This window comes from Balaenoptera ricei, chromosome 6 (genome assembly GCF_028023285.1).
Source record: "Balaenoptera ricei isolate mBalRic1 chromosome 6, mBalRic1.hap2, whole genome shotgun sequence".
NCBI lineage: Eukaryota > Metazoa > Chordata > Mammalia > Artiodactyla > Balaenopteridae > Balaenoptera > Balaenoptera ricei.
In genome coordinates, this window is record NC_082644.1 from 116,989,739 (window position 1) to 117,013,086 (window position 23,348).

A 23,348-nucleotide genomic window follows, 5' to 3' on the forward strand; every position below is an offset into this window, starting at 1 on the left:
CTTAACCTATATCTGAGCATTAAAATGGGCTGTTCTGAGTCACAGGCTAAGTGACTCTAGGGTCCTATTTTCTGGGAAAGGGCAACCGTTTTCTAGAAAAGTGAATGGTGATTAAGAATACTTGCTTATTAAAAAAAAGGAAGAATATTTGCTTGTTAACTGATGAACTCTGCTGGGCCAGGTCAGTAGATGAGTTTGATGATTAGCTTGTGGCTGTGTTTCTCCCTTCCTGTCCACTCTCTCCAGAGTGCTGCCTTCAGTGCAGGCGGCCTTTTCACCTTTCCCAGTTCGCAGGCTGAGCCTCGGCCCACGGCGGGCTCCGCTGGGCCGGCGGGCAGGTCAGGCAGCATGGGATGTGCTCAGCTCCTGTGTGGGAACAGTAAATGGAAGCAGAGCCCCAAACAACAGCTCCCTGCTCAGAGGAAGAAGCCCCTTTTTTACAGAGAGTGGAGGGGAAAGCAGGAGAACCGTCAGATGTGCCTTGTTTAGAAGTGGCATAATCTGAGCAAGTGACTGTTGGTTGAAGAGGCACAAGTGACAGTCACCTGGAGTTAAGTGTACATTCAGTTTTTACTGTGACTTGTTCAGGACCACATTTTATGAAATGCCTTGTTTCCTTTATTATTGTTTCCAGAAAGGAAAGTTCTTTTAAAATTGTTTAAATATAGAACAGAATATAGAATAGTTTTTTTATTTTTATTTTTTACTTGTGTTGCTCTTATTTATTTATTTATTTTAACATCTTTATTGGAGTAGAATTGCTTTACAATGTTGTGTCAGTTTCTGCTGTATAACAAAGTGAATCAGCTATATGTATACATATATCCCCGTATCTCCTCCCTCTTGCATCTCCCTCCCACCCTCCCTATCCCACCCCTCTAGGTGGTCACAAAGCACCGAGCTGATCTCCCTGTGCTATGCAGCTGCTTCCCACTAGCTATCTATTTTACATTTGGTAGTGTATATACGTCCATGACACTCTCTCACTTCGTCCCAGTTTACCCTTCCCCCTCCCTGTGTCCTCAAGTCCATTCTCTACGTCTGCATCTTTATTCCCGTCCTGCCCCTAGGTTCTTCATGACCATTTTTTTTTTTTAGATTCCATATATACGTGTTAGCATCCAGTATTTGTTTTTCTCTTTCTGACTTATTTCACTCTGTATGACAGACTCTAGGTCCATCCACCTCACTATAAATAACTCAATTTCATTTCTTTTTATGGCTGAGTAATATTCCACTGTATATATGTGCCACATCTTCTTTATCCATTCATCTTCTTTATCCATTCATCAATGGACACTTAGGTTGCTTCCATGTCCTGGCTATTGTAAATAGAGATGCAATGAAGGTTGTGGTACTTGACTCTTTTTGAATTATGGTTTTCTTAGGTTGTATACCCAGTAGTGGGATTGCTGGGTCATATAATAGTTCTATTTTTAGTTTTTTAAGGAACCTCCATATTGTTCTCCATAGTGGCTGTATCAATTTACATTCCCACCAACAGTGTAGGAGGGTTCCCTTTTCTCTACACCCTCTCCAGCATTTATTGTTTGTAGATTTTTTGATGATGGCCATTCTGACTGGTGTGAGGTGATACCTCGTTGTAGTTTTGATTTGCATTTCTCTAATGATTAGTGATGTTGAGCATCCTTTCATGTGTTTCTTGGCAATCTGTATATCTTATTTGGAGAAATGTCTATTTAGGTCTTCTGCCCAGTTTTGTATTGGGTTGTTTGTTTTTTTGATATTGAGCTGCATGAGCTGCTTGTAAATTTTGGAGATTAATCCTTTTCAGTTGCTTCATTTGCAAATATTTTCTCCCATTCTGAGGGTTGTCTTTTCATCTTGTTTATGGTTTCCTTTGCTGTGCAAAAGCTTTGAAGTTTCATTAGGTCCCATTTGTTTATTTTTGTTTTTATTTCCATTTCTCTAGGAGGTGGGTCATAAAGGATCTTGCTGTGATTTATGTCATGGAGTGTTCTGCCTATGTTTCCCTCTAAGAGTTTTATAGTGTCTGGCCTTACATTTAGGACTTTAATCCATTTTGAGTTTATTTTTGTGTATGGTGTTAGGGAGTGTTCTAATTTCATTCTTTTACGTGTAGCTGTCCAGTTTTCCCAGCACCACTTATTGAAGAGGCTGTCTTTTCTCCATTGTATATTTTTGCCTCATTTATCAAAAATAAGGTGACCATATGTGCATGGGTTTATCTCTGGGCTTTCTATCCTGTTTGATTGATCTATATTTGTTTTTGTGCCAGTCCCATACTGTCTTGACTACTGTAGCTTTGTAGTATGGTCTGAAGTCAGGGAGCCTGATTCCTCCTGCTCCATTTTTCTTTCTCAAGATTGCTTTGACTGTTTGGGGTCTTTTGTGTTTCCATACAAATTGTGAAACTTTTTGTTCTATTTCTGTGAAAAATACCATTGGTAGTTTGATAGGGATTGCATGAAATCTGTAGATTGCTTTGGGTAGTATAGTCATTTTCACAATGTAGATTCTTCCAGTCCAAGAACATGGTATATCTCTCCATCTGTTTGTATAATCTTTCATTTCTTTTTTTACATATGTTTTTTTTTGAATTTTATTTATTTTTTTATACAGCAGGTTCTTATTAGTTATCCATTTTATACATATTAGTGTATATGTATTAATTCCAATCTCCCAATTTAATTTCTTTCATCAGTGTCTTATAGTTTTCTGCATACAGGTCTTTTGTCTCCTTAGGTAGGTTTATTCCTAGGTATTTTATTCTTTTTGTTGCAGTGGTAAATGGGAGTGTTTCCTTAATTTATCTTTCAGATTTTTCATCATTAGTGGATAGGAATGCAAGAGATTTTCTGTGCGTTAATTTTGTATCCTGCTACTTTACCAAATTCATTGATTAGCTCTAGTAGTTTTCTGGTAGCATCTTTAGGATTTTCTATGTATAGTATCATGTCATCTGCAAACAGTGACAGTTTTACTTCTTCTTTTCTGATTTGGATTCCTTTTATTTCTTTTTCTTTTCTGATTGCCGTGGCTAAAACTTCCAAAACTATGTTGAGTTACAGTGGTGAGAGTGGACAACCTTGTCTTGTTCCGGATCTTAGAGGAAATGGTTTCAGTTTTTCACCATTGAGGACAATGTTGGCTGTGGGTTTGTCATATATGGCCTTTATTATGTTGAGGTAAGTTCCCTCTATGCCTACTTTCTAGAGGGTTTTTATCATAAATGGGTGTTGGATTTTGTCAAAAGCTTTTTCTGCATCTATTGAGATGATCATATGGTTTTTCTCCTTCAATTTGTTAATATGGTTTATCACATTGATTTGTGTATATTGAAGAATCTTTGCATTCCTGGGATAAACCCCACTTGATCATGGTGTATGATACTTTTAATGTGCTGTTGGATTCTGTTTGCTAGTATTTTGTTGAGGATTTTTGCATCTATGTTCATCAGTGATATTGGCCTGTAGTTTTCTTTCTTTGTGACATCTTTGTCTGGTTTTGGTATCAGGGTGATGGTGGCCTCATAGAATGAGTTTGGGAGTGTTCCTCCCTCTGCTATATCTTGGAAGAGTTTGAGAAGGATAGGTGTTAGCTCTTCTCTAAATGTTAGATAGAATTCGCCTGTGAAGCCATCTGGTCCTGGACTTTTGTTTGTTGGAAGATTTTTAATCACAGTTTCAATTTCAGTGCTTGTGACAGGTCTGTTTATATTTTCTATTTCTTCCTGGTTCAGTCTCGGAAGGTTGTGCATTTCTAAGAATCTGTCCATTTCTTCCAGGTTGTCCATTTTATTGATGTATAGTTGCTTGTAGTAATCTCTCATGATCATCTGTATTTCTGCAGTGTCAGTTGTTACTTCTCCTTTTTCATTTCTAATTCTATTGATTTGAGTCTTTTCTCTTTTTTTCTTGATGAGTCTGGCTAATGGTTTATCAATTTTGTTTATCTTCTCAAAGAACCAACTTTTAGTTTTATTGATCTTTGCTATCATTTCCTTCATTTCTTTTTCATTTATTTCTGATCTGATCTTTATGATTTCTTTCCTCCTGCTAACCTTGGGGTTTTTTTGTTCTTTCTCTAATTGCTTTCTGCTTTCTTCTTTCTTCTTTCTCTAATTGCTTTAGGTGTAAGGTTTGGTTGTGTATTTGAGATGTTTCTTGTTTCTTGAGGTAGGATTGTATTGCTAACTTCCCTCTTAGAACTGCTTTTGCTGCATCCCATAGGTTTTGGGTTGTCGTGTTTTCATTGTCATTTGTTTCTAGGTATTTTTTGTTTTCCCCTTTGATTTCTTCAGTGATCTCTTGGTTATTTAGCCTCCATGTGTTTGTATTTTTTACAGATTTTTTCCTGTAGTTGATATCTAGTTTCATAGCGTTGTGGTCGGAAAAGCTACTTGATACGATTTCAATTTTCTTAGATTTACCAAGGCTTGATTTGTGACCCAAGATATCATCTATCCTGGAGAATGTTCCATGAGCACTTGAGAAGAAAGTGTATTCTGTTGTTTTTCAGTGGAATGTCCTATAAATATCAATTAAGTCCATCTTGTTTAATGTATCATTTAAAGCTTGTTTCCTTATTTATTTTCATTTTGGATGATCTGTCCATTGGTGAAAGTGGGGTGTTAAAGTCCCCTACTATTGTGTTACTGTCAATTTCCCCTTTTATGGCTGTTAGCATTTGCCTTATGTGTTGAGGTGCTCCTATGTTAGGTGCATAAATATTTACGATTGTCATATCTTCTTCTTGGTTTGATCCCTTGATCATTCTGTAGTGTCCTTCTTTGTCTCTTCTAATAGTCTTTATTTTAAAGTCTATTTTGTCTGATATAAGAATTGCTACTCCAGCTTTCTTCTGATTTCCATTTGCATGGAATATCTTTTTCCATCCCCTCACTTTCAGTCTGTATGTGTCCCTAGGTCTGAAGTGGGTCTCTTGTAGACAGCACATATACGGGTCTTGTTTTTGTCTCCATTCAGCCAGTCTGTGTCTTTTGGTTGGAGCATTTAATCCATTTACGTTTAAGGTAATTATCAATATGTATGTTCTTACTACCATTTTCTTAATTGTTTGGGGTTTGTTATTGTAGGTCTTTTCCTTCTCTTGTGTTTCCTGCCTAGAGAAGTTCCTTTAGCCTTTGTTGTAAAGCTGGTTTGGTAGTGCTGAATTCTCTTAGCTTTTACTTGTCTGTATAGGTTTTAATTTCTCCATCGAATCTGAATGAGATTCTTGCTGGATAGAGTAATCTTGGTTGTAGGTTTTTCCCTTTCATCACTTTAGATATGTCCTGCCACTCCCTTCTGGCTTTCAGAGTTTCTGCTGAAAGATCAGCTCTTAACCTTATGGGGATTCCCTTGTATATTATTTGTTGTTTTTCCCTTGCTGCTTTTTTCTTTGTATTTAATTTTTGATAGTTTGATGAATATGTGTCTTGGCGTGTTTCTCCTTGGATTTATCCTGTATGGAACTCTCTGCGCTTCCTGGACTTGATTGACTATTTCCTTTCCCATATTAGGGAAGTTTTCAACTATAATCTCTTCAAATATTTTCTCAGTCCCTTTTTTTTCTCTTCTTCTTCTGCGACCCCTGTAATTCGAATGTTGGTGCGTTTAGTGTTGTCCCAGAGGTCTCTGAGATTGTCCTCAATTCTCTTCATTCTTTTTTCTTTATTCTGCTTTGCGGTAGTTATTTCCACTGTTTTATCTTCCAGGTCACTTATCCGTTCTTCTGTCTCGGTTATTCTGCTATTGATTCCTTCTAGAGAATTTTTAATGTCATTTATTGTGGTGTTCATCATTGTTTGTTTGCTCTTTAGTTCTTCTAGGTCGTTGTTAAACGTTTCTTGTATTTTCTCCATTCTGTTTCCAAGATTTTGGATCATCTTTACTATCATTACTCTGAATTCTTTTTCAGGTAGACTGCCTATTTCCTCTTCATTTGTTTGGTCTGGTGGGTTTTTACCTTGCTCCTTCATCTGCTGTGTGTTTCTCTGTCTTCTCATTTTCCTTAACTTACTGTGTTTGGGGTCTCCTTTTCGCAGGCTGCAGGTTCGTAGTTGCTGTTGTTTTTGGTGTCTCCTCCCAATGGTTAAGGTTGGTTCAGTGGTTTGTGTAGGCTTCCTGGGAGAGGAGACTGGTGCCTGTTTTCTGGTGGATGAGGCTGGATCTTGTCTTTCTGGTGTGCAGGTCTGCGTCCGGTGGTGGGTTTTGGGGTGTCTGTGACCTTATTATGATTTTAGGCAGCCTCTCTGCTAATGGGTGGGGTTGTGTTCCTGTCTTGCTAGTTGTTTGGTATGGGGTGTCTAGCACTGTAGCTTGCTGGTCGTTGAGTGGAGCTGGGTCTTAGCATTGAGATGGAGATCTCTGGGAGAGCTTTTGCTGTTTGATATTACATGGAGCCGGGAGGTCTCTGGTGGACCAATGTCTTGAACTTGGCTCTCCCACCTCAGAGGCACAGGCCTGACACCTGTCTGGAGCACCAAGACCCTGTCAGCCACACGGCCTCTTAATAAATGTTTAAGTGTATAATACAGTGTTGCTAATTATAGCCCAGTGTTTTACAACATATATATGGAACTTAATCATCTTGTATAGCTGCTTTTTAAGACATGCTCCCAGGCTGCCTTGAATCAAGATAGCCATTCCTGGGCTTCCCTGGTGGCGCAGTGGTTGAGAATCTGCCAGCTAATGCAGGGGACACGGGTTCGAGCCCTGGTCTGGGAAGATCCCACATGCCACGGAGCAGCTGGGCCCGTGAGCCACAACTACTGAGCCTGCGCGTCTGGAGCCTGTGCCCCGCGACGGGAGGGGCCGCGATAGTGAAAGGCCCGCGCACCGCGATGAAGAGCGGTCCCCGCACCGCGATGAAGAGTGGCCCCCACTTGCCTCAACTAGAGAAAGCCCTCGCATGAACCGAAGACCCAACACAGCCAAAAATAAAATAAAATAAATAAATAAAGTAGCTATAAAAAAGAAAAGTGCTTTAAAAAAAAAAAAAAAAAGATAGCCATTCCTTCCGTTAGGTCTCTCATTTATGTAAATTTGTTTTCACACTTCACGTTCACACACAAGTTGTTTAAACTAGTCATTTTAGTTTTCAGGAAAGCTTTCTAGTCACTTCTCCATTTCATAAGGGGCGTTTTCTGAGGTTCTGTCTTTTGTTTTGTTTGGAACATCATCTTCGATGTCTTCATTCTGCTCGACTGTGTGTTGGTATCTGTGCGTTAGATAAACAGCCCCCTCTCCCAGTCTTGAAGGAGGGGCCTCATGGAGGAGATGAGCCTCCTCCTTCAACCCTGCCCTGGCTCTTGGTTGTCTCACAAACCTTTGTGGTCATCCAAGTGGCCTATTTTATTTTTAGTGGCTCCCGGTAGTTGAGGGTTTTCCTAGAACTATCAGTGTCCCGAAGGGAAGGATCTCAGGCAGCACCGAGATTCAGGCCGATTGGAAGCCAGACCCTCAGGCCAGAATAGTTTTTTTAAATTAAGGTTTATTTTGAAGAAGTCTGAGTTCAATTTAAATGTCTGCCAATACCTTCGGAAGTAAGGTAATATTCAGAGACAATTGTCCTCATCAGATGGCTTAGAGAAATTTCTGGAATATTCACATCCGAAGATTCCTTATTGATGAATGCCTTTGACTTAAATCTAACCAAAAAGTGCTACATTATTCTTTGTACATTTTTATTATATAGTTATAATGAACAGGCTTAGTTGGAAACAATTAAAATACTTAAGCTGTTGGTAAAAAATAAAAACATAGAGTCCATCTGGTAAGCAACGGCGTCGGGAAGTAACCTGAGACGTGGTGTATTTCTCCTTTCCCCTGCGGGGAGCCCTTTAGCTCAGCATTCCGTAACCGTTTAAGGCAGGGTTGCTCTGGGGTCATAGCGAGAAGCTGAATGGCTGGGTCCTAGCATCTTCCGCTTGACTGAAGTGTGATCAGTTGATGTTCTCCCCAGCAAGGCAGGCGTTCCTGTTCCCCACATCCTTTCCATCAGCCATTGCATCTAGAAGCGCAGATGCTTTGTTAAGGTATGTTTGTCTCATTGGCAAAATTTTTAAAAATTTGTTTTGGTTTTTATCTCTCTCTGACAGTATTTGGTGGTAGTGGTAACGAAAACGCAAGAGGGCCTGTGTGTGTGTTAAAATCAGGGGAGGAAAAGGGAAGAAGACAGACAGACCATCAGTCCACTGGAGACTAGGGTGTGTGTGTTTTGTGCTTCTGGCAAGATTGGGGCAGGGTGGGCAGTTTGAGCCAAGATTGACCCTTGGGTTGCCTCAGCTTCTACTCCTGTTACCGGGGAAGAGCGCTCCGTGCTCTGTTCTCCGGGGTTGGCTGAGTGTGGGCCCTCCCGTAATGGTGAAGTGAGCGTCTCTTCCGTGACAGGAGGGCTGCACACGTACCAGCTAGAGAAGGAGTCGGCCCAAATGAAGGTTTGCTTACAGGGGTGGTGGTGGTGTTCCCGGGAACACCAGCCCATATGAGCCCTGTGAAAGACAAGTTGAGGAGCCACTTGAGGCCAGGTGCCTTTTAGTCAGCAAGGCAGTTGTGCTGGGGTTTCTCTCTAGCTAAGAACTCGACTGTTGGGAAAGTTCTGTGAATTTATAAGATGTGACAGCAGCAGAGGCCTGAGGGGGAGGCTTCAGCCGCAGGTGAGGGTCAAGGCTCAGTAGCTTCTGGGACGGCCGAGCCCGGGCTGTCATCTCCCTCTTCTGCTCGGAAGTACTGTTCCTGGAGGGCCCTTCTTAAATCCTCCAGAAATAACCCAAACCAGAGACCAGCAGAGCCTTGCCTGTATTTTCTAGAAGGTCATGAGTGCTCTGTCATGCACACTGGAGGGTGTTTCCTGAAGGAGGGCGCTAGGTCTGATCCCCACCCAGGATATTAAGCACCTCTTTGTGCAAAGCATCAATAATAATGTTTATGCCTCGCACACCTAAGATGAATTCACACCCTTCCTAGTATGCCCTCTGCACCAGAACTCTGACCTGGGCCACGCACTGACCTTGCCGACTGGGGTTCTGGGTAGCTTCTCATTCACCTCTTCTTACCTCCTCTGTCTGAAGCTGAGCTGCGGGAGGGCGGTGCACTGGCAAGTGAGTCTGGCCCAGGGTAGTGCGTCCTCCCCGCCTCCAGCCTAGGCCTGCGTGCAGTCCGGGCAGCTGCGCCCTCTGGGCCTGGGGAATGAGGGCGCCTTTGGAAGTAATGCTGACTTTCCATCTTTTTCTCCTTCTGTTCCTTTTGACATCTCTCTTTGGGCTAAAGCTCAGAGTGGCTTACTGATTTTGGTAACAGAATTTATCATAACAAAATCAGCAAGTTAAGTATTGGATGTAATTTCAGTTATCAGACTTATAGCCACCGCATGTGCTGTGCTTATCCTTGATGATCTGAATTATTTCTGCCATCTTGAGAAGCAGGAGTGGGAAGAGATTTGGTTTGGGTTCCAGGGCCCAGGAGCTGTGTCTCTGGAGTTCCCCTTCCAGAATGCCGGCTTCAGGGTTGCCAGTAACCTTTTACTACTTCCTGCATTCATGCAAGTGGGTAACCAATAAATGTAGAAACAGAGGTTGGAGACTAATAGAATTGTCTCTTAACCAAGCCTCTCTACAATTCAAGTCCAGAAATGGTTAGCATTTAGATTCAGTTTGGTTACAGAAACAGATGCATCCGTGTGCCACTTCGGCCCAGGCCACAGTTGACGGCAGTCTCGTGTGGCAGAAGGAGCAGTGGGGACCCGAAGCCCCCTTTCTCGTCTTTCCCGTATTCATTAGGCCCTGTTGGTTGCAAACACGAGACTCAGGCCTCTACAAGGAAAAGAGAGGTCACCACGTAGGGGCAGAAGGAAAGCGGGAGGCAGCTGGGTCCGTCCTCTCCCCCTGTCTCTGCGTTAGCCCCCCTTCTCTGGGCGCCTCTCTGCTCCACTGTCTTCTCCATCCTCCACGCTCCCCTGGACCCATCCGCCTGGGAGCACCTCTGTCGGCTTAGCACTGTTGCCGCTTGCCTCAGACCGGCTCAGGAGCTGCTGACCCTTGGGCCAGTGTCCTCTTGAAGTCATGAGTGGCCACCTCGGCTCAGAAAAGTTGAGCAGGCCCTGGGGGCAGGACAGCTTCTGCTGGAAACAGCGTGGGACCTGGCAGCCAGAGAGGCTGGCTTGGCCCGGGCACTGAGTCTACTCGTGCTGGTGTGAGCGCTCTGTCGACTCTACAGGTGGTTCTGGACACCAGCCGGTGCCGAATCCCCCAGTCTCCTACGGGAACAGCGTGACAGAGTGTAGACAGTGCTGCGATAGAGGTGTGTACCTGGAGCCACAGAAAGGCACGTCAGCAGTGGGGGTGAGAAGGAGCTGGTCAGGCAGGGCAGGAATGGGCAGAGGCAGGAAGGGCAGGCCTTGCCCTCTGGGGACCGGGCTCTCCCCGCCTGGGCGGCTCTGGGGGCTGCGCCTGCATTCGCACCCCTGGGGTTTGAGTTTAGACTGAAAATCACCGCTGCTCGGTGCTTGACCTGAGCTTTGTCCGGCGTCTTTCTGCGTCACATGGAGGGCCTCTGCGCAGGTTGTGTGTAGTGCGGGGTGCTGCTCCGAGGACAGCTCTTCAGCTGTTTGTCCCCCTTCAGTGTTTGTGCTGAAACCGGGACACGCGGGGAGGTGTGTGTGGAGCTGTGAAGTTGCCGAAGCGCCGCCTCCTGCCCGGGAGGCTCCCAGCGTCAGTCTGACCACGGTCTCCTCCTCTGTCTCCTCCTCTGTCTCCTCCACCTGGCGTCCCTCTCACTTCCCAGAGATTCACTGGGGAGCCAGGGCGCAGCGCCCGTCCAGCCTCACGCCACATCCATCATCGCCGGCTCCGCCCGTGCCGCCCTTCTGTGCCCGCGCACCCCTCACCCCGCAGCCGGGGGACTCCCGCTCAGCCGCTTCTCGCCCGGGTGCCTCCGCTCCGCCCACTGACCGCTCCCCAGTCTCCAGCTCCAGCCCCTTGCCTGTCCTGAGCTTCGGGTCCCTCTGTCCACCTGCCCACCGTCGCCCCAAGCTTGCCTCTCCCCTGCGTACCCTGTGGGCTCCGGCATCCACCCACCCAGTCGCTGTCAGCAGAATGTGGGTCTTGGCCTAGATGCCTCCCACTCTCTCGGCCTGTGTGGGGCGAGTGACCGCATCTTGGAGGCTTAACGTCGCGTCTCCCGCCCTCTCCCCGCTTTATCCTGGCGCCCTGCCCTCGTGTGGCCGATGTCCTCACCTCCCGTCTTCTCCCCTTCCCGTTCATTCTCCTCAGCCGCCCGAATCACCTGCAGACTGTTTTTTAAGTGGGTACCCTGGCTCCTTCCCGGAGACTAGATTCTGAATGTTGGGGGTTCAGGTGTCTCTGTGCTTTTTTAACTCCCCTGGATCCTGCTGGAGCCAGGCCCGAGAACCCAGGTATAAGAGTCACGTCCACCCCGGTGACACGGCACGGAAGGCCGTCCACAGCCCCGCCCGCCCACCCTCGACTCTCCTGCCACGTTCCTTCACCAGCAGCTTCTTAGCACTCCCCGACTGTCGGGGAGCTTTCTTGTGTTCCCTCCATGCCTTTGCTTGTTAGATTTCTTTTCAGACACTCCCCTGCCCTCCTCCCACTCCTCCATCTTGCTCCTCCTCGTCTTTCAATACAGGCTTCAAAGCGGCCCCCAGCCCCCCACCCCCCCAGCAAAGGTGGCTCTTCTCACCCCGAGCCGTCGCCACACCTGCGCCCTGGCACTTCTGTCCTGTGTGTGTGAAGTGGCTCTGCGTGTCCGTCTGGAAGACCGTCCCTTCTGCTGGGCAGTGGGCTCCCTGGGAACACCAGTTCCAGCTCTCTGTCCTTGCCCCAGGCCTGGCATGACAGAGTGGACGTCGTTTTCTCAATTGGGCCGCCATCTGGCAAGGAGTATTTCCTTAGGGAAAGAAAGGGAGCAAAGGTTTTTCCCAAGCCTGCTCTCCGAGCCGTCCTCGGGTCACGGTGCCTGTGCTCTGCCCTCAGTGTCCGCACGGGTTGAGCTCCTCCTTGTCCTTTTTAACCTGGGGCAGTAGCCACAGATCCGCTGGCTCTTGCCAGGAGTGTTTCTGGAAGACTCGAGGTTGTATTTCTTCCCTTACATCAACAGGTTTGGAGGTGCATAGGGGTTGCTCTGCTGGGGCTGGAAAGGCTTGTGGTGCCCGTGTCCTAGTCTGGAGAAGGCCCCTTTAGAAGCTGCCCTGGGTGCATGGATTTCTCCTGGGAGAAGTGTGAGCGCTTCCCGGTGAGGTCAGGCCCAGGACGGGCACCGGCTGGCGGGAAGTGATGCTAGGTTCTCTCAGATGCAGTGTTCCCTTTGTTTGGGGGCTGCATTTACACTCACGCACAGCCTCTGCAGGGATCCCTCAGTTCCCACAAGAACCACCTACCTGCAGCATACTTTGTCCTGACTTTACCAGACGTACAGATAACGCATGAGTCCAAAGGACTCTTGTTTGAGAAAAGCCCCAACTCTGGGGAGGACTGGATGGCGTTGGGGCTTGGTCACAGCAGCCGCGTGGTGGCAGGAGAGGAGCGAGAAAAAACTTTCTCTCCTTACTCAAATAAAATAATTTATCTACTGTTAGGTCCAGCTGGACAAACTCTAGATGTCACATGTAGGGCCACTGAGTCGCCATTTGTAAGTAACAGGATTTGGGAGTTGGTGGGGGGGATAGGTAGGGTCCTTGGAGAGAGTCTATTGGAATGATTGATTGAATTTATTTTACTGATTAGGAAATTCCTGTTGGTCCACGATGGAGGAACATAGGTGCCTCCTTGCTTCCTAGAGTCCTTAGGGAGATGCTGGGCCAGGGGTGTTTGTTTCTAACACTTTATTTTGGAGGACAGTTTTAGGTTCATAACATTGAACAAAATTGAACAGAGGGTACAGATACTTCGCGTACGCCCCCGCCTCACACACGCCTAGCTTCCTCCATTATCAGCATCCCCTGTCCGCAGTAGGACATTGCTTACAATTGATGAGCCTCTATCAACTTATTATCGTCCAGAGCCCATAGTTTACAGTAGGGCTCCCTCCTGGTGTTGCACACTGTGAGGGTTTGGACAGGTGTGTGCCTACCGTTATATAATAGAATCACACAGAGTCATTTTGCTGCCCTGAAAATCCCCTGTGCTCCGCCTACCAGGTGGAGTTCAGTATCTGCTTGGTGTTTCCTGCTACAGAGCCGCTCCATTGCGTCATGGATACCCAGATCCTTAGACTCTGTCTAGCTCACATTTTGTGAGGCAAGAGGCTGTCTTCTCATAGACCCCCACCTTCTCAGGAGATGTCGTGAGTCACTCTCTGTCTCTAACGGTCAAAGAATCTTTGGGCCCAGAAAGTTCCTCCAAACCTGTGGTTCTGTCCCAGGACTCAGAAATGATCCACTGTGGCTGGTTAGTGTAAATGTCTACAGCTGATTAGCTTTTTTTCAGAATGTTAATTATGACACAGATACTGGTGTCATAATTGTGACTAGTGTATATATGTAACATAAAAATTGGTGACAAAAAGAAAGAGATGAATGCCGGTTGTAATAACAGCTGGTACGTAGTGACTGGGCACAATGGAGAATCTCGTTTTTCCCTCACGACAGTTCTGGAAAGTGGGGACTGTGTTTCTGCCGCAGCACAGAGAGGTCACGTGACTCGGGCAGGCTTACACCGCATGCAGAGAGCGGGTCAGGATTTGAACCCAGGTGTGTCTGATTCCAGAGCCAACACCCTTTACCCCTGGCTGCCACTGTGCTGTGGTGAAGACGGCCTTTTACTTTAAGACTGAGGTTTTCCTCGTTTTTTCCCTCATTCAGAGTGACCACGTCAGGGGTGATGGAGAATATGAAGAAAGTCAAGAAGGTGACCAACGGCTCGGTGGAGCCGCAGGGTGAGTGGGAAGGCAGCGCGTGATGGAGCAGCTCCGAGGCGGCACTGTCAAAGGAAACAATTGATTCATAGTCCTGTTGGTCAGCGAGAGAGGTCGGCCCCTCCCGACGGTGACACCGCAGAGCACGTGGCTGGGAGCAAATTACCACGGAAGCCGAACTTTTCACTCTTTTCTGGAAGCCGGATCTGTGGCTAGTGATAGGCAGCTAGAATTCTCCTTCAGGTGGGAGTGCTGGGTAGTGGGTGTAAGAGAAGGAGGTTAAAAGGAAGACTTTGTTTTTAATCTCTATTATTTTAAATTGGGAACTCTTCAGGTAGGTGCAGTTGTGACCTAGTGTGTAGCAGCGGAATGTTGGTGGATGGGGCATGGTGGGTGGCGGTGTGTCTGCAGCCATTCAGGGCATGGGAAGGGGCTTTAGGAAACGAGCAGATGTCGAGTGGGGCACGGGGGCTCACAAAGAAGGGAGCGGCGAGCATCGCTGCGTCTTGGGGAGAAAAAACGAGTGAGATCAGGTTATTTTAGAAAGCAAAGTCAAAACCCAATTTAGTATTAAGAACCTGCCCCAGGATTTCTGGCCCTGAATGTCACCCCAGACCTTCATCCCGGATTCTGAAAGTGACCAGGAACAACGGTCGTCCAAGGGCTGCGGTGTCAGAGTCTAGGCCCTGGTGGTGGCAAATGGTTCTCTTGACTGAAGTGTGTTGTGTTACCTAATGGATGGACGGAAGTGTGTTTTTAAGCTCGAAAAGCCGCCTCCTGTAGGATTTCCCTGAACATCTGGTTCCCCCGACGGCCCAGAGCAGCACCGTCTCTGGCGGCCCTCTCTTCTCGCAGCTGCATCTATTTTGTGTGATCAGAATACGGGGAAACAGGAAGGACTTTTCCTTCAGGAGCAGCTGGGGGCAGAAAGGATAATGTTGAAGCAAATCCTTAAGGCAAATCGTCATCATGACAAAGCTTTTCCTGTAGCCAGGTAGGACTTCTAAAGGGAGGAATGAAGCAGACCTTGTCCCTGTATTCCAAGAGTAAGTATGTGAAGAAGATGAGGGTGATTAAACAGGTTTACTCTCGGGGTGTGGGGATGACGAGATCTTTCACAGAAGCTCAGTGAGGTTGCCTTCCCAACTTTCAGAGCTTGGAGAGGAGCGCGGATAGCTTGCCAGAGGTGAACAGTATTGCAGCTCGTAGCCAAGTCATCTGAGTAGTGGGACAAGCTCAGAAGGTTCGCTGTGATGGAGGGCATAGCAGGGCTTACCGCTCATTTCCTGCTAAGGCTTTGGCTGCCAGAGCCTGAGCTGGGGACTGAAACACTGCATCAGGCAAGCTCCCTGGAGCGTGGGGTCCCGGCCGGGCCGGGTAGCTCCCGGTGCCCACGTGCGTCAGGAGCCCGAGCCCCACCCGACCTCCTGGCCTGCCTCCTGGGTGCTGGATGGTGACGGTAGCTGGTGGTTATTCTCTTACCTCTGGCTTGGAAGGGTCGATCAGAAGCCACAAGATTTCGGGGTGCCGCTCAGTATGCCCGGTTTGGGAACCTGAAGTGTCTTTACTCAGAAAACAGTTGTTTTCCCTCTCCTGTACCACTGTCACTTCCTAAATGGCCGGTGAGGAAGCAAGTGTCCTTTTTATGCACTTCGATGAGCCCTCTGTGCTCTGCCCAGTGCCACCTCCACAGGGGCTCGGTCCTGGCTGAGTGAGGAGGAAGAGCCAGCATCTTCCAAGGCCGCTGCTGCCCATCTCTCCGCAGATATCTTAGGGAAGGGTTCGTGTGTCTTCCCATCTTCAGGAGCAAGGGAATATGCCCCAAGTATTCATCTAAGGGCCTTTTTTTGTCTTTTAAGTAATCTTGGAGCTGTGTGACGGGAGAAGGAAGTGGCAGGGAGGACGGGAGTATTTTTCAGACTTTGTTTTCCTGATGTGAACACCATCCCAGTGATTAAGAAATGTGTCTCATACTGTGTCCAAAACTCCCTTTGGTGCTTCCCTCCGAGGGACGTGTTTGCTGTTTGTCCTGCAAGCAGATGTTCTCGACTAGGCCAAGACCTCTTGGCAAGAACCAAAGGTTTGAGGAAACACACACACACACACACACACACACACACACACACACACACGAAAGGGTCTCCACAGAGGTGTCCTCACTTCATGTGCTGGAAGCGGGGAAGCGAGTGAATGAAGATGAGGGTGTGCATGTGGGCTGGCACCGGCCCCTGCTCAGCCCTCCTGCTCTGAGGTCCCCGGGCTCCAGCCGTCACAGGAGGGCATGAGCCAGAGGGCTGGGCTTCTCTGTGGTACCGGGTGGTCTTCAAATCCCACGCGGCACCTCTAGGCTCACAGAATGGCTGAGAGGCTGCAGTTTTACAGTCCTGACCCTTCTGGAACCGGAAGGTACAAATGAGATAAGGTGGTGGATTAGAAATAAAGGCAGGCCGCAGGCTTCCTAACAAACGGGTCGTCTGCCCACGTCCTATATTTTAACTGGCAGAAGGTTTAAAGGCAGGCCGCTGATCAAGAGAAATCAAAACCCCAGCCCAAGATTGGGAAAATAGGTGGTAGTTCAAGTTTTTACATAATTATTTAAGCTCTTCATCTTGTTCCGCAAAAATTTGTTCTCTTTCTCTATGACTTGATGGCTATGAGCAGCATTCAGCTCTACTCTTGAGTAAAGATGAACGACTGGGGTCTAAAGCCAAGTTGCTTCCCCAGCTGACAGCCCGCTTCCTGCAGCCCGATTTTCACCGTCCGCTTGGGCTCGTGGCGATGCAGTGTGTGAGTGGTTAAGCGCGCTCAGTATTTCAGGGATCGGTGCACATCACAGAACGATCGGTGGTATTTATAGCTTCGCCCTGTGCTGCTGCTCCCCGTTTCTGCCTGCGCGAAATATACGTACTTCCTCTGAGCATCCGGCCGTGGGCTGGAAGTGCCGCTGCCTGTGAAACTTTAGGAAGTGAAGGGTCTGTTTTCCTTTAATAAAGTGTGTGTGTTTTGCTGGAAAATTACTTCTTGGACCACAAGAACCATCACTGATCTCTTAATCCTGGCTCTTAACAGTGGCCAAAGACTCCATCAGCCTGTTTCTTGGTCCCGCAGTACTTTAACGTTTTAGCAGCAGTGCCTCCACTGAATATGCCTGCTGGCTCGTTCTCTTGTAAAGAGAAGCTTGCTCTAGTGTAAAAGATGGTTTCTCAGATCATAGCCTGAGTCAGTTCAGTTTTCTTTCAAGAAACCACTTTAGAGTAAAATTTCCAGTTTTTTTTTCCCCTGGACATGTGTCCGGCCAGCCAAGGCGGCACCCAGTCTCTTCATAAGTCCACTCCACGGGGCTGTCACGGCAAGGCGTCCACTCCCTCATTGTGATCTCGCCACAGGATGCTCTCCTCCCCCCTCCGTCTTCCCTCTCCCCCTCTTCTTCCTCCCCCCTCCTCCTTCCCCTCCTTCCTCCCCCTCCTCCCTCTCCCCCCTTCCTCTTCCCCCCTCCTTCTTCCCCTCCTCCCCTCCCCTCCTCCCCCTCCCCACTCCCTCCTCCTCCTCCCCCCTCCCCTCCCCCTCCTCCTCCCCCTCCTCCTTCCCCCTCCCCCCCATCTCCTTCTCTTTCCTCGCCTTGGCCCTCGCCCATCAGTTCCACATGGGCTCAGTCTGGGATACGGGCTGAAGCCTTTGGTGCATTGCAGCATTTTCTCCCAGCAGCTGTGTGAAGGATGTATTTTCCAAGCTAAGGAGAATTTTATCCCAAGAGCACATATTATTGCTTTGGACCATATATGATCTGCCCCCCGCACGGAAGTGTATGTCTTGTTTTAGTCCGTACCGACCAAGGAACAGTGTCAAAGATGCCAGTTTTAATTGTGAGTGGCTCTGGCCATCTCTGCCATCCTGGAGCAGTTCCTTCGAGGGAGGCGTCTAGGACCTGAGACAGTCTGATGGGTTATCAGCCCTGCTCTGTACACCCCGTGGAACAGTGGGGCTGTTGGTGCTTCCTGCGGCCGAGCAGCGAGTTCAGAGGGCACGGCTCCTCGCCCACTCCTCCTCCCGCTCTGCACTCCACACCTCGCCCTTGCTTCCCTGACCCACGCCTGACCGTCAGCAGATTCCAAACACGCTGGGTCCAGGGTGCCTGTGGCCTGCTGCTTTTTTTTCTCTTGAGAATTCAGAATTCCCCACTGAAGAAGTTAAGTTAGACTTTGACTTGATACCTCTTGGTGTATCAGAAACCATACCAGACGTTCTAGAAGATCTGCCCTTTACTCCAGTTTTCTCTAGGGTGTTTCTGGCAGGAGGTCGTACAAGAGCTCCACCTGAGTTGATGCTAATACTTGTCACTAGGACCTGGAATGTAGTTACTGACTGGCAAGCCGGACATTCCCCCCGGGCCCCTTCTGTCGCCTGGCGATGCATCTGCCCTCTCTGCACGGCTTATGCTTGAAAGATAATGTTTTTCAGTGGCTCGTTGCTAGGACATGGGCACGCACATCCTCTGAGAGACTGTGTGCAGAAAGCACTCGGCGGGGAGGGGCGGGGAGGGGCAGGAACAAGGGTTCGGTTGTGTCGCGTCAAGGACCTTTGGGACTCTACTGGCAGGAAGTCTGCAGGCAGGCCATTTGGGAAGGAGTGCGGATAAAGTCAGTAAAGGTCAAGGTAAAATAGAAGAGCTAGCTCGCCCCCAGACAGCAAGCTTATCTTGGGGTGGGGTTTGAGGCTTTGGGGTGGGCAGCCAAACCAGTCAGGGGGCCAGGCGGTCAGCCTTCTTAGCGTTTAATACACTTATTACAAAAGGAGCCAAAAATCCTGTCCACACAAGGGGGTTTCTTGATGCCTTAAGCAGCTTTTGTGGATGATAAATTGGATTTGCCTAGTCATGTGACCTCAGAAGAACTCAGACACATCCAATCCAGAAATAAGTTTCATTTGGGGGAGAAAACGTCTGTAAATATTCTTTGCTTTCCAGGTTAGAATGGGATGCAGCAGGAGTTTTCGGTACTTTTTTTTTTAACACTGATGGTCACTGAAGAGTGTTTATGTGAACATCTGCCGGGTGGAGGTTCCGATCGGGGTGATGTAGGGGACGGGTTCTCCTGCTGCGATGCAAACATGTAAAATAAAGATTCTGTGACAGGAACGTATGTTTGTAATCCGAGGGAGTTGCCGACTCCTGCCTGCTGTCTCTCCGCCCCCTCCCCCCTTGTAATTCTTTCCTTTGTGATTTTTGTTCATTAAATTAGTTAATTGCCTCCCACTCGTTCCCACTGGCAAGAGTGACACCTACTAGAGAAGCTCCCTGTGTCTCAGCTGCCACTGAAACTCAAACGTGACTTCAACTCCAGAGGCTTTGTTTTGGAACAGACTGAAGATCAGTTGTAGTTGACTGGTGTCCTGCCTCCACTGGGGACAGGGGGTGCTCTCTGAGTCAGGGCCTGGGCACTGCTGCCGTTTGAGGGGAGACTTGGGGTAAAGTCCACCCTGCGACAGGCTCGGGTTCACCCTCTTATGATGTTGGTCATCACATAACCCTGCTGGTGTTCCCACATCAGAATCAGAGAAATCCAAGATTTCAGACTCAAAGCATTTTTGGAAGTCATCCAATCCCAAACCCCTTATTTTACTAGGAATGTTTTAAATTGAGGTATAACTCACATACAGTAAAATTTACCCTTTAAGCGTGTAGTTGGATGAGTTTTGACAAGTGTATATACAGTTCTGTAGCCTCCGCCGTAAGTGAGATGGAACATTTCCACCACCCCATAAAGTCCCCTGTGCCCCTTCTCAGTCAAAACCAACCCCTATCCAGAACTACCACAGCCGCTGCTCTGATTTCTACACTGTAGGTTAGTTTGTTCTAGAACTTCACGTGAGTAGAATCACACTTCCGTGTATGGCTACTTCCACGCAGGAGACTGTCTGTGATTTGTCCATCCAAAGCCCTGGCTTTAAAGCTGCAAAAAATGGGGGCCTAGAGAGGGTTGTGCCCCACCCTCCCCCTCACCCAGCCAATAAGTATCGGAGCTGAGGTGAGAACCCAGGTCTCCTGACTCCAGCCTTGGTGTGGTGATGAGGATTAAGTCAAGGGCCTGGCCTGGAGCTCCGTCGGGTACTGTTGCTGTGTTTGCGGTAATGTTAGAATGATCCTCAGTTCACTGTATCCCAGAAGCTCGGAATGAAGGGCCTCGGCGTCCGTGTCATTTCCCCTGGGCTTTCCAGTTACTGGCCATGCCTCACCCACAGCTCCTTCCTGACTCTGCACAGGCCTTGGGTTACCCAGGGTGTCCATGGAAAGAAGCCTGAGGAGCAGGGAGAGGGCATTCCAAGAGTAGAGCCCAGGAATCGGGTGAGACTCTCGAGGGTGAGAGATGCTGAGGCCACCCAGGAAGGGGACGGCTGAGGAAAGGTGTGGGAAGGACCTGGGGACCATCTAATCCAGTACTTCACAAACTGGAGCAAGCGTCAGAGTCCCCGGAGGGCCCAGGGCTTCTGATTCAGTAGGTCTCCTGCGGGGCCCGAGGCGTTGCATTGCTAACAAGCTCCCAGGTGATGCCACCTCGGCCGGTCCCAGGTCACACCTTGAGAACCGCTGATGTAACCCAGCTCCCTTCTTGAGACTTGCCCCAGTCATTCAGGGGGTGCGTCGAGCACCCACCCGTGCAGACTCCTGCTGGACACACAGCAGTGAGACGGCGTCCTGACTCCGGGCCTACCTGGCAGGGTTGCAGGGGTAATCCGGTGAGGGGTGCCAGCGGGCCAGCTGAACTGCCCCCCTCCATCAGCTTTCGTTTCCTCCTCACCCGTTACAAATGTGGCCATCCGGGCTGACTACCTGTGAGCTTCGCGGGCCGAGGACCCTGCATCTCCAGTGCCGCTCAGGGTCAGGAAGGCCTGTGCCAGTGGGTCCGACCACAGCTCACTCGCCTTCTGGTTTCTCTAACGAGCCAGAAGAGCAGACCAAGTGGGCAGCGGACAGCTGACCCAGATGTACCTGCTGAGAGCGGCCGACTGCCACTGGGACCCTGTGGAGTCCTCCCGACGCCCACGTGGGCTCCTTCCCTGTGGCAGCCGCCTTCGGGCGCCCTACCTTTCCCCAGGGATCTGGCAGGTCGGCAGGTTGAGAGCTGCGCGGTCCCTCAGGCTACTCGACAGTGAGGCTGGTTAAGTGGGGTGAGAAAGTGCTGACTTTCTTCCCGCAGATCTGCGCCCGAGCGGCATGCACAACGGGCACCCCCGAGCATGCATCCAGCCCTAGAGCTGTCCTGGCCCCCACCACGCGGGGAGAAGCTGCCTCAGCGGTTTGGGGGCTGGATTTTAGGGGGTCAGTGTGCCCCTTGCAAGAGCTGCACCCTGCACCGCTCCTTCCCAGTTTGCCAGGGTTGCTGACTTTCATAAAAAACAAGGAATCTGCTCATGGAAACATCTGCAGAACCAACCGAGCTTAACTCTTGTTTATGCACTTAACACGTGTCTCATTCAGGGCCCGGGCTATAGGCTGCAAGCCTCACCGAGGGCTGAAAGCACTCCTCAACACACTAGTATTTGCAGGACCACAGCGTAAAATGATGTGAGCCTGGCTTCCACCGCGTGATGGGAGAGCAATAAGGGGGGGTGCATGGGGGAGAGTTGAGCACGTAACTGCCTCCCCTCCTTCCTCCCACTCTTTCCATTTTAACTGGCCCCTTCACATCAGCAGTACGGCTTGGTCAAGTTTTTTTCCCATTAAAAAAAACAAATCTCCCTAGGCCAAGCTGCAGCCCCTGCCCCCCACTTACAGGGCGAACTTCTCAGGTCTGCCTCTTTCCCCTCCAGTACCCCCAACTCACTGTGGTCTGGGTTCCACCGGCCAAAGTCTCCCGCAGCCTCTAGGGCTTGGTTATTACCTGCCGTGACTGTAGCAGCCTGTGGCACAGTGGGACCCCTCCCCTTTCACCCTTGGCCACATCACCTTGCATCCACTGCCTCCCTCCTCGGAATTCCACGCCAGCCAGGTTAGACTTCCGGTAGTTTTCCTTCTCTCTGCAGCTGCTTGGCCACAGTCGGCTTCCTGTGCCCAGCCCGTCGGTGTTGGGCTCCTCGGCATTGCCCCAGCTCTCTTCTGCTCTCTGACACCCAGGATCGTATTCCCAGCCTAGAACTGTCCTGAGCTGCTAATGGTTTATCCAGCTGCCTCCTGGACTGTTTTGTTTTTGTTTTTTTGGCCGCACCGCGTGGCATGCGGGATCTTAATTCCCTGACCAGGGATCGAACCCGTGACCCCTGCAGTGGAAGCATGGAGTCTTAACCACTGGGCCACCAGGGAAGTCCCTGGACTGTTTCAAAGGCACTTCAAAGCTACACTTGCAAAATGAAATTAGCACGTCCCCTCCCCAATCCTAGTAAATGTGATCCAGGCCAAAAACTTGGGCCTTATCCTTGGCACTTCCCTTTCCCCCACCCCATCCCAGTCCTGTGGCTCAAGCCTACCCATTTCTCTCTCCCCACTGCCACTAGCCAGGCCAGCCACACTCACCCGTAACCTGGATTACAACATCAGCTGCTGCCTTGCAGCTGGTGGCCTGACCTCCAGTCTTGCCCCACTCCCAGCCTTTGCCACGCCTCGGCCGAGTGCCTGCCTACTGTGCTAAGCATAGAGGTGCAAAAGCAAGCAAGGAGGATGCATGGTCCATATACAGAAATCAACTATTTCTATACGCTTGCAATGAACAGTCCAAAAGATGAAATTAAAGCATTGCCATTTACAATAGCATCAAAAAGAATAAAACACATAAATTTAACAGAAGAAGTATAAAATTAATATTCTGAAAACAAAAACACTGAAAGAAAGACAATCTAAGTAAATAGAAAGCCATCTCATATTCATGGATCAGGAAACAATATTGTTAAAGATGACAATACTCCCCAAATTGATCTCCAAATTCAGTGCAATCCCTACCCAAATCCCAGCTGGTTTCTTTGCAGAAATTCACAAACTGATCTTAAAATTCATATGCAAATGCAAGGGATCTGGAATAGCTAGAACAATCTTGAAAAAGAGGGACAAAGCTGATGGATTCCCCCTTCTCAATTTCAAAACTTACTAAAACACTGTAGTGATCAAGAGAATGTGATAGTGATAGAATTATAAATGTATAGCTCAATGAGATAAAATAGAAAGCCCTGAAATAAACCCATATATCTATGGTCAGTTGATTTTTGGCAACTGTTCCAAAACCATTCAATCTGGAAAGAATTTTTTTTTTTTTCCAACCAGTGCTGCTAAGGACAACTGGACATCCACATGCAAAAAGTAAGTTTGTAGCCCTACCTCACACCATATACCAAAATTACCTCAAAATGAACCATACACTTAAAGCTATAAAACTCTTAGAAGAAAACACAGGAGTAAATCTTTATGACCTTGTATTATTAGGCAATGGTTTCTTAGATACGACACCAAAGACAAGCAATAAAGAAAAAAGATAAACTGGAGTTGATGAAAATTAAAACTTTTGT

The 23,348-nt window shown here is 48.4% G+C and overlaps 1 protein-coding gene across 1 annotated transcript in view; it reads left to right on the plus strand.

Moving 5' to 3' along the window:
- Positions 1–18,993, plus strand: part of GPR107 (G protein-coupled receptor 107) — a 76,724-nt gene extending 57,731 nt beyond the window's left edge. Inside the window, exon 18 of the mRNA XM_059925830.1 lies at positions 13,807–18,993. Coding sequence (XP_059781813.1) covers positions 13,807–13,903 — 97 coding nt within the window. The 3' untranslated portion in view covers positions 13,904–18,993. The remainder of the gene's footprint in view (positions 1–13,806) is intronic.
- Positions 18,994–23,348: the final 4,355 nt, after the last annotated feature.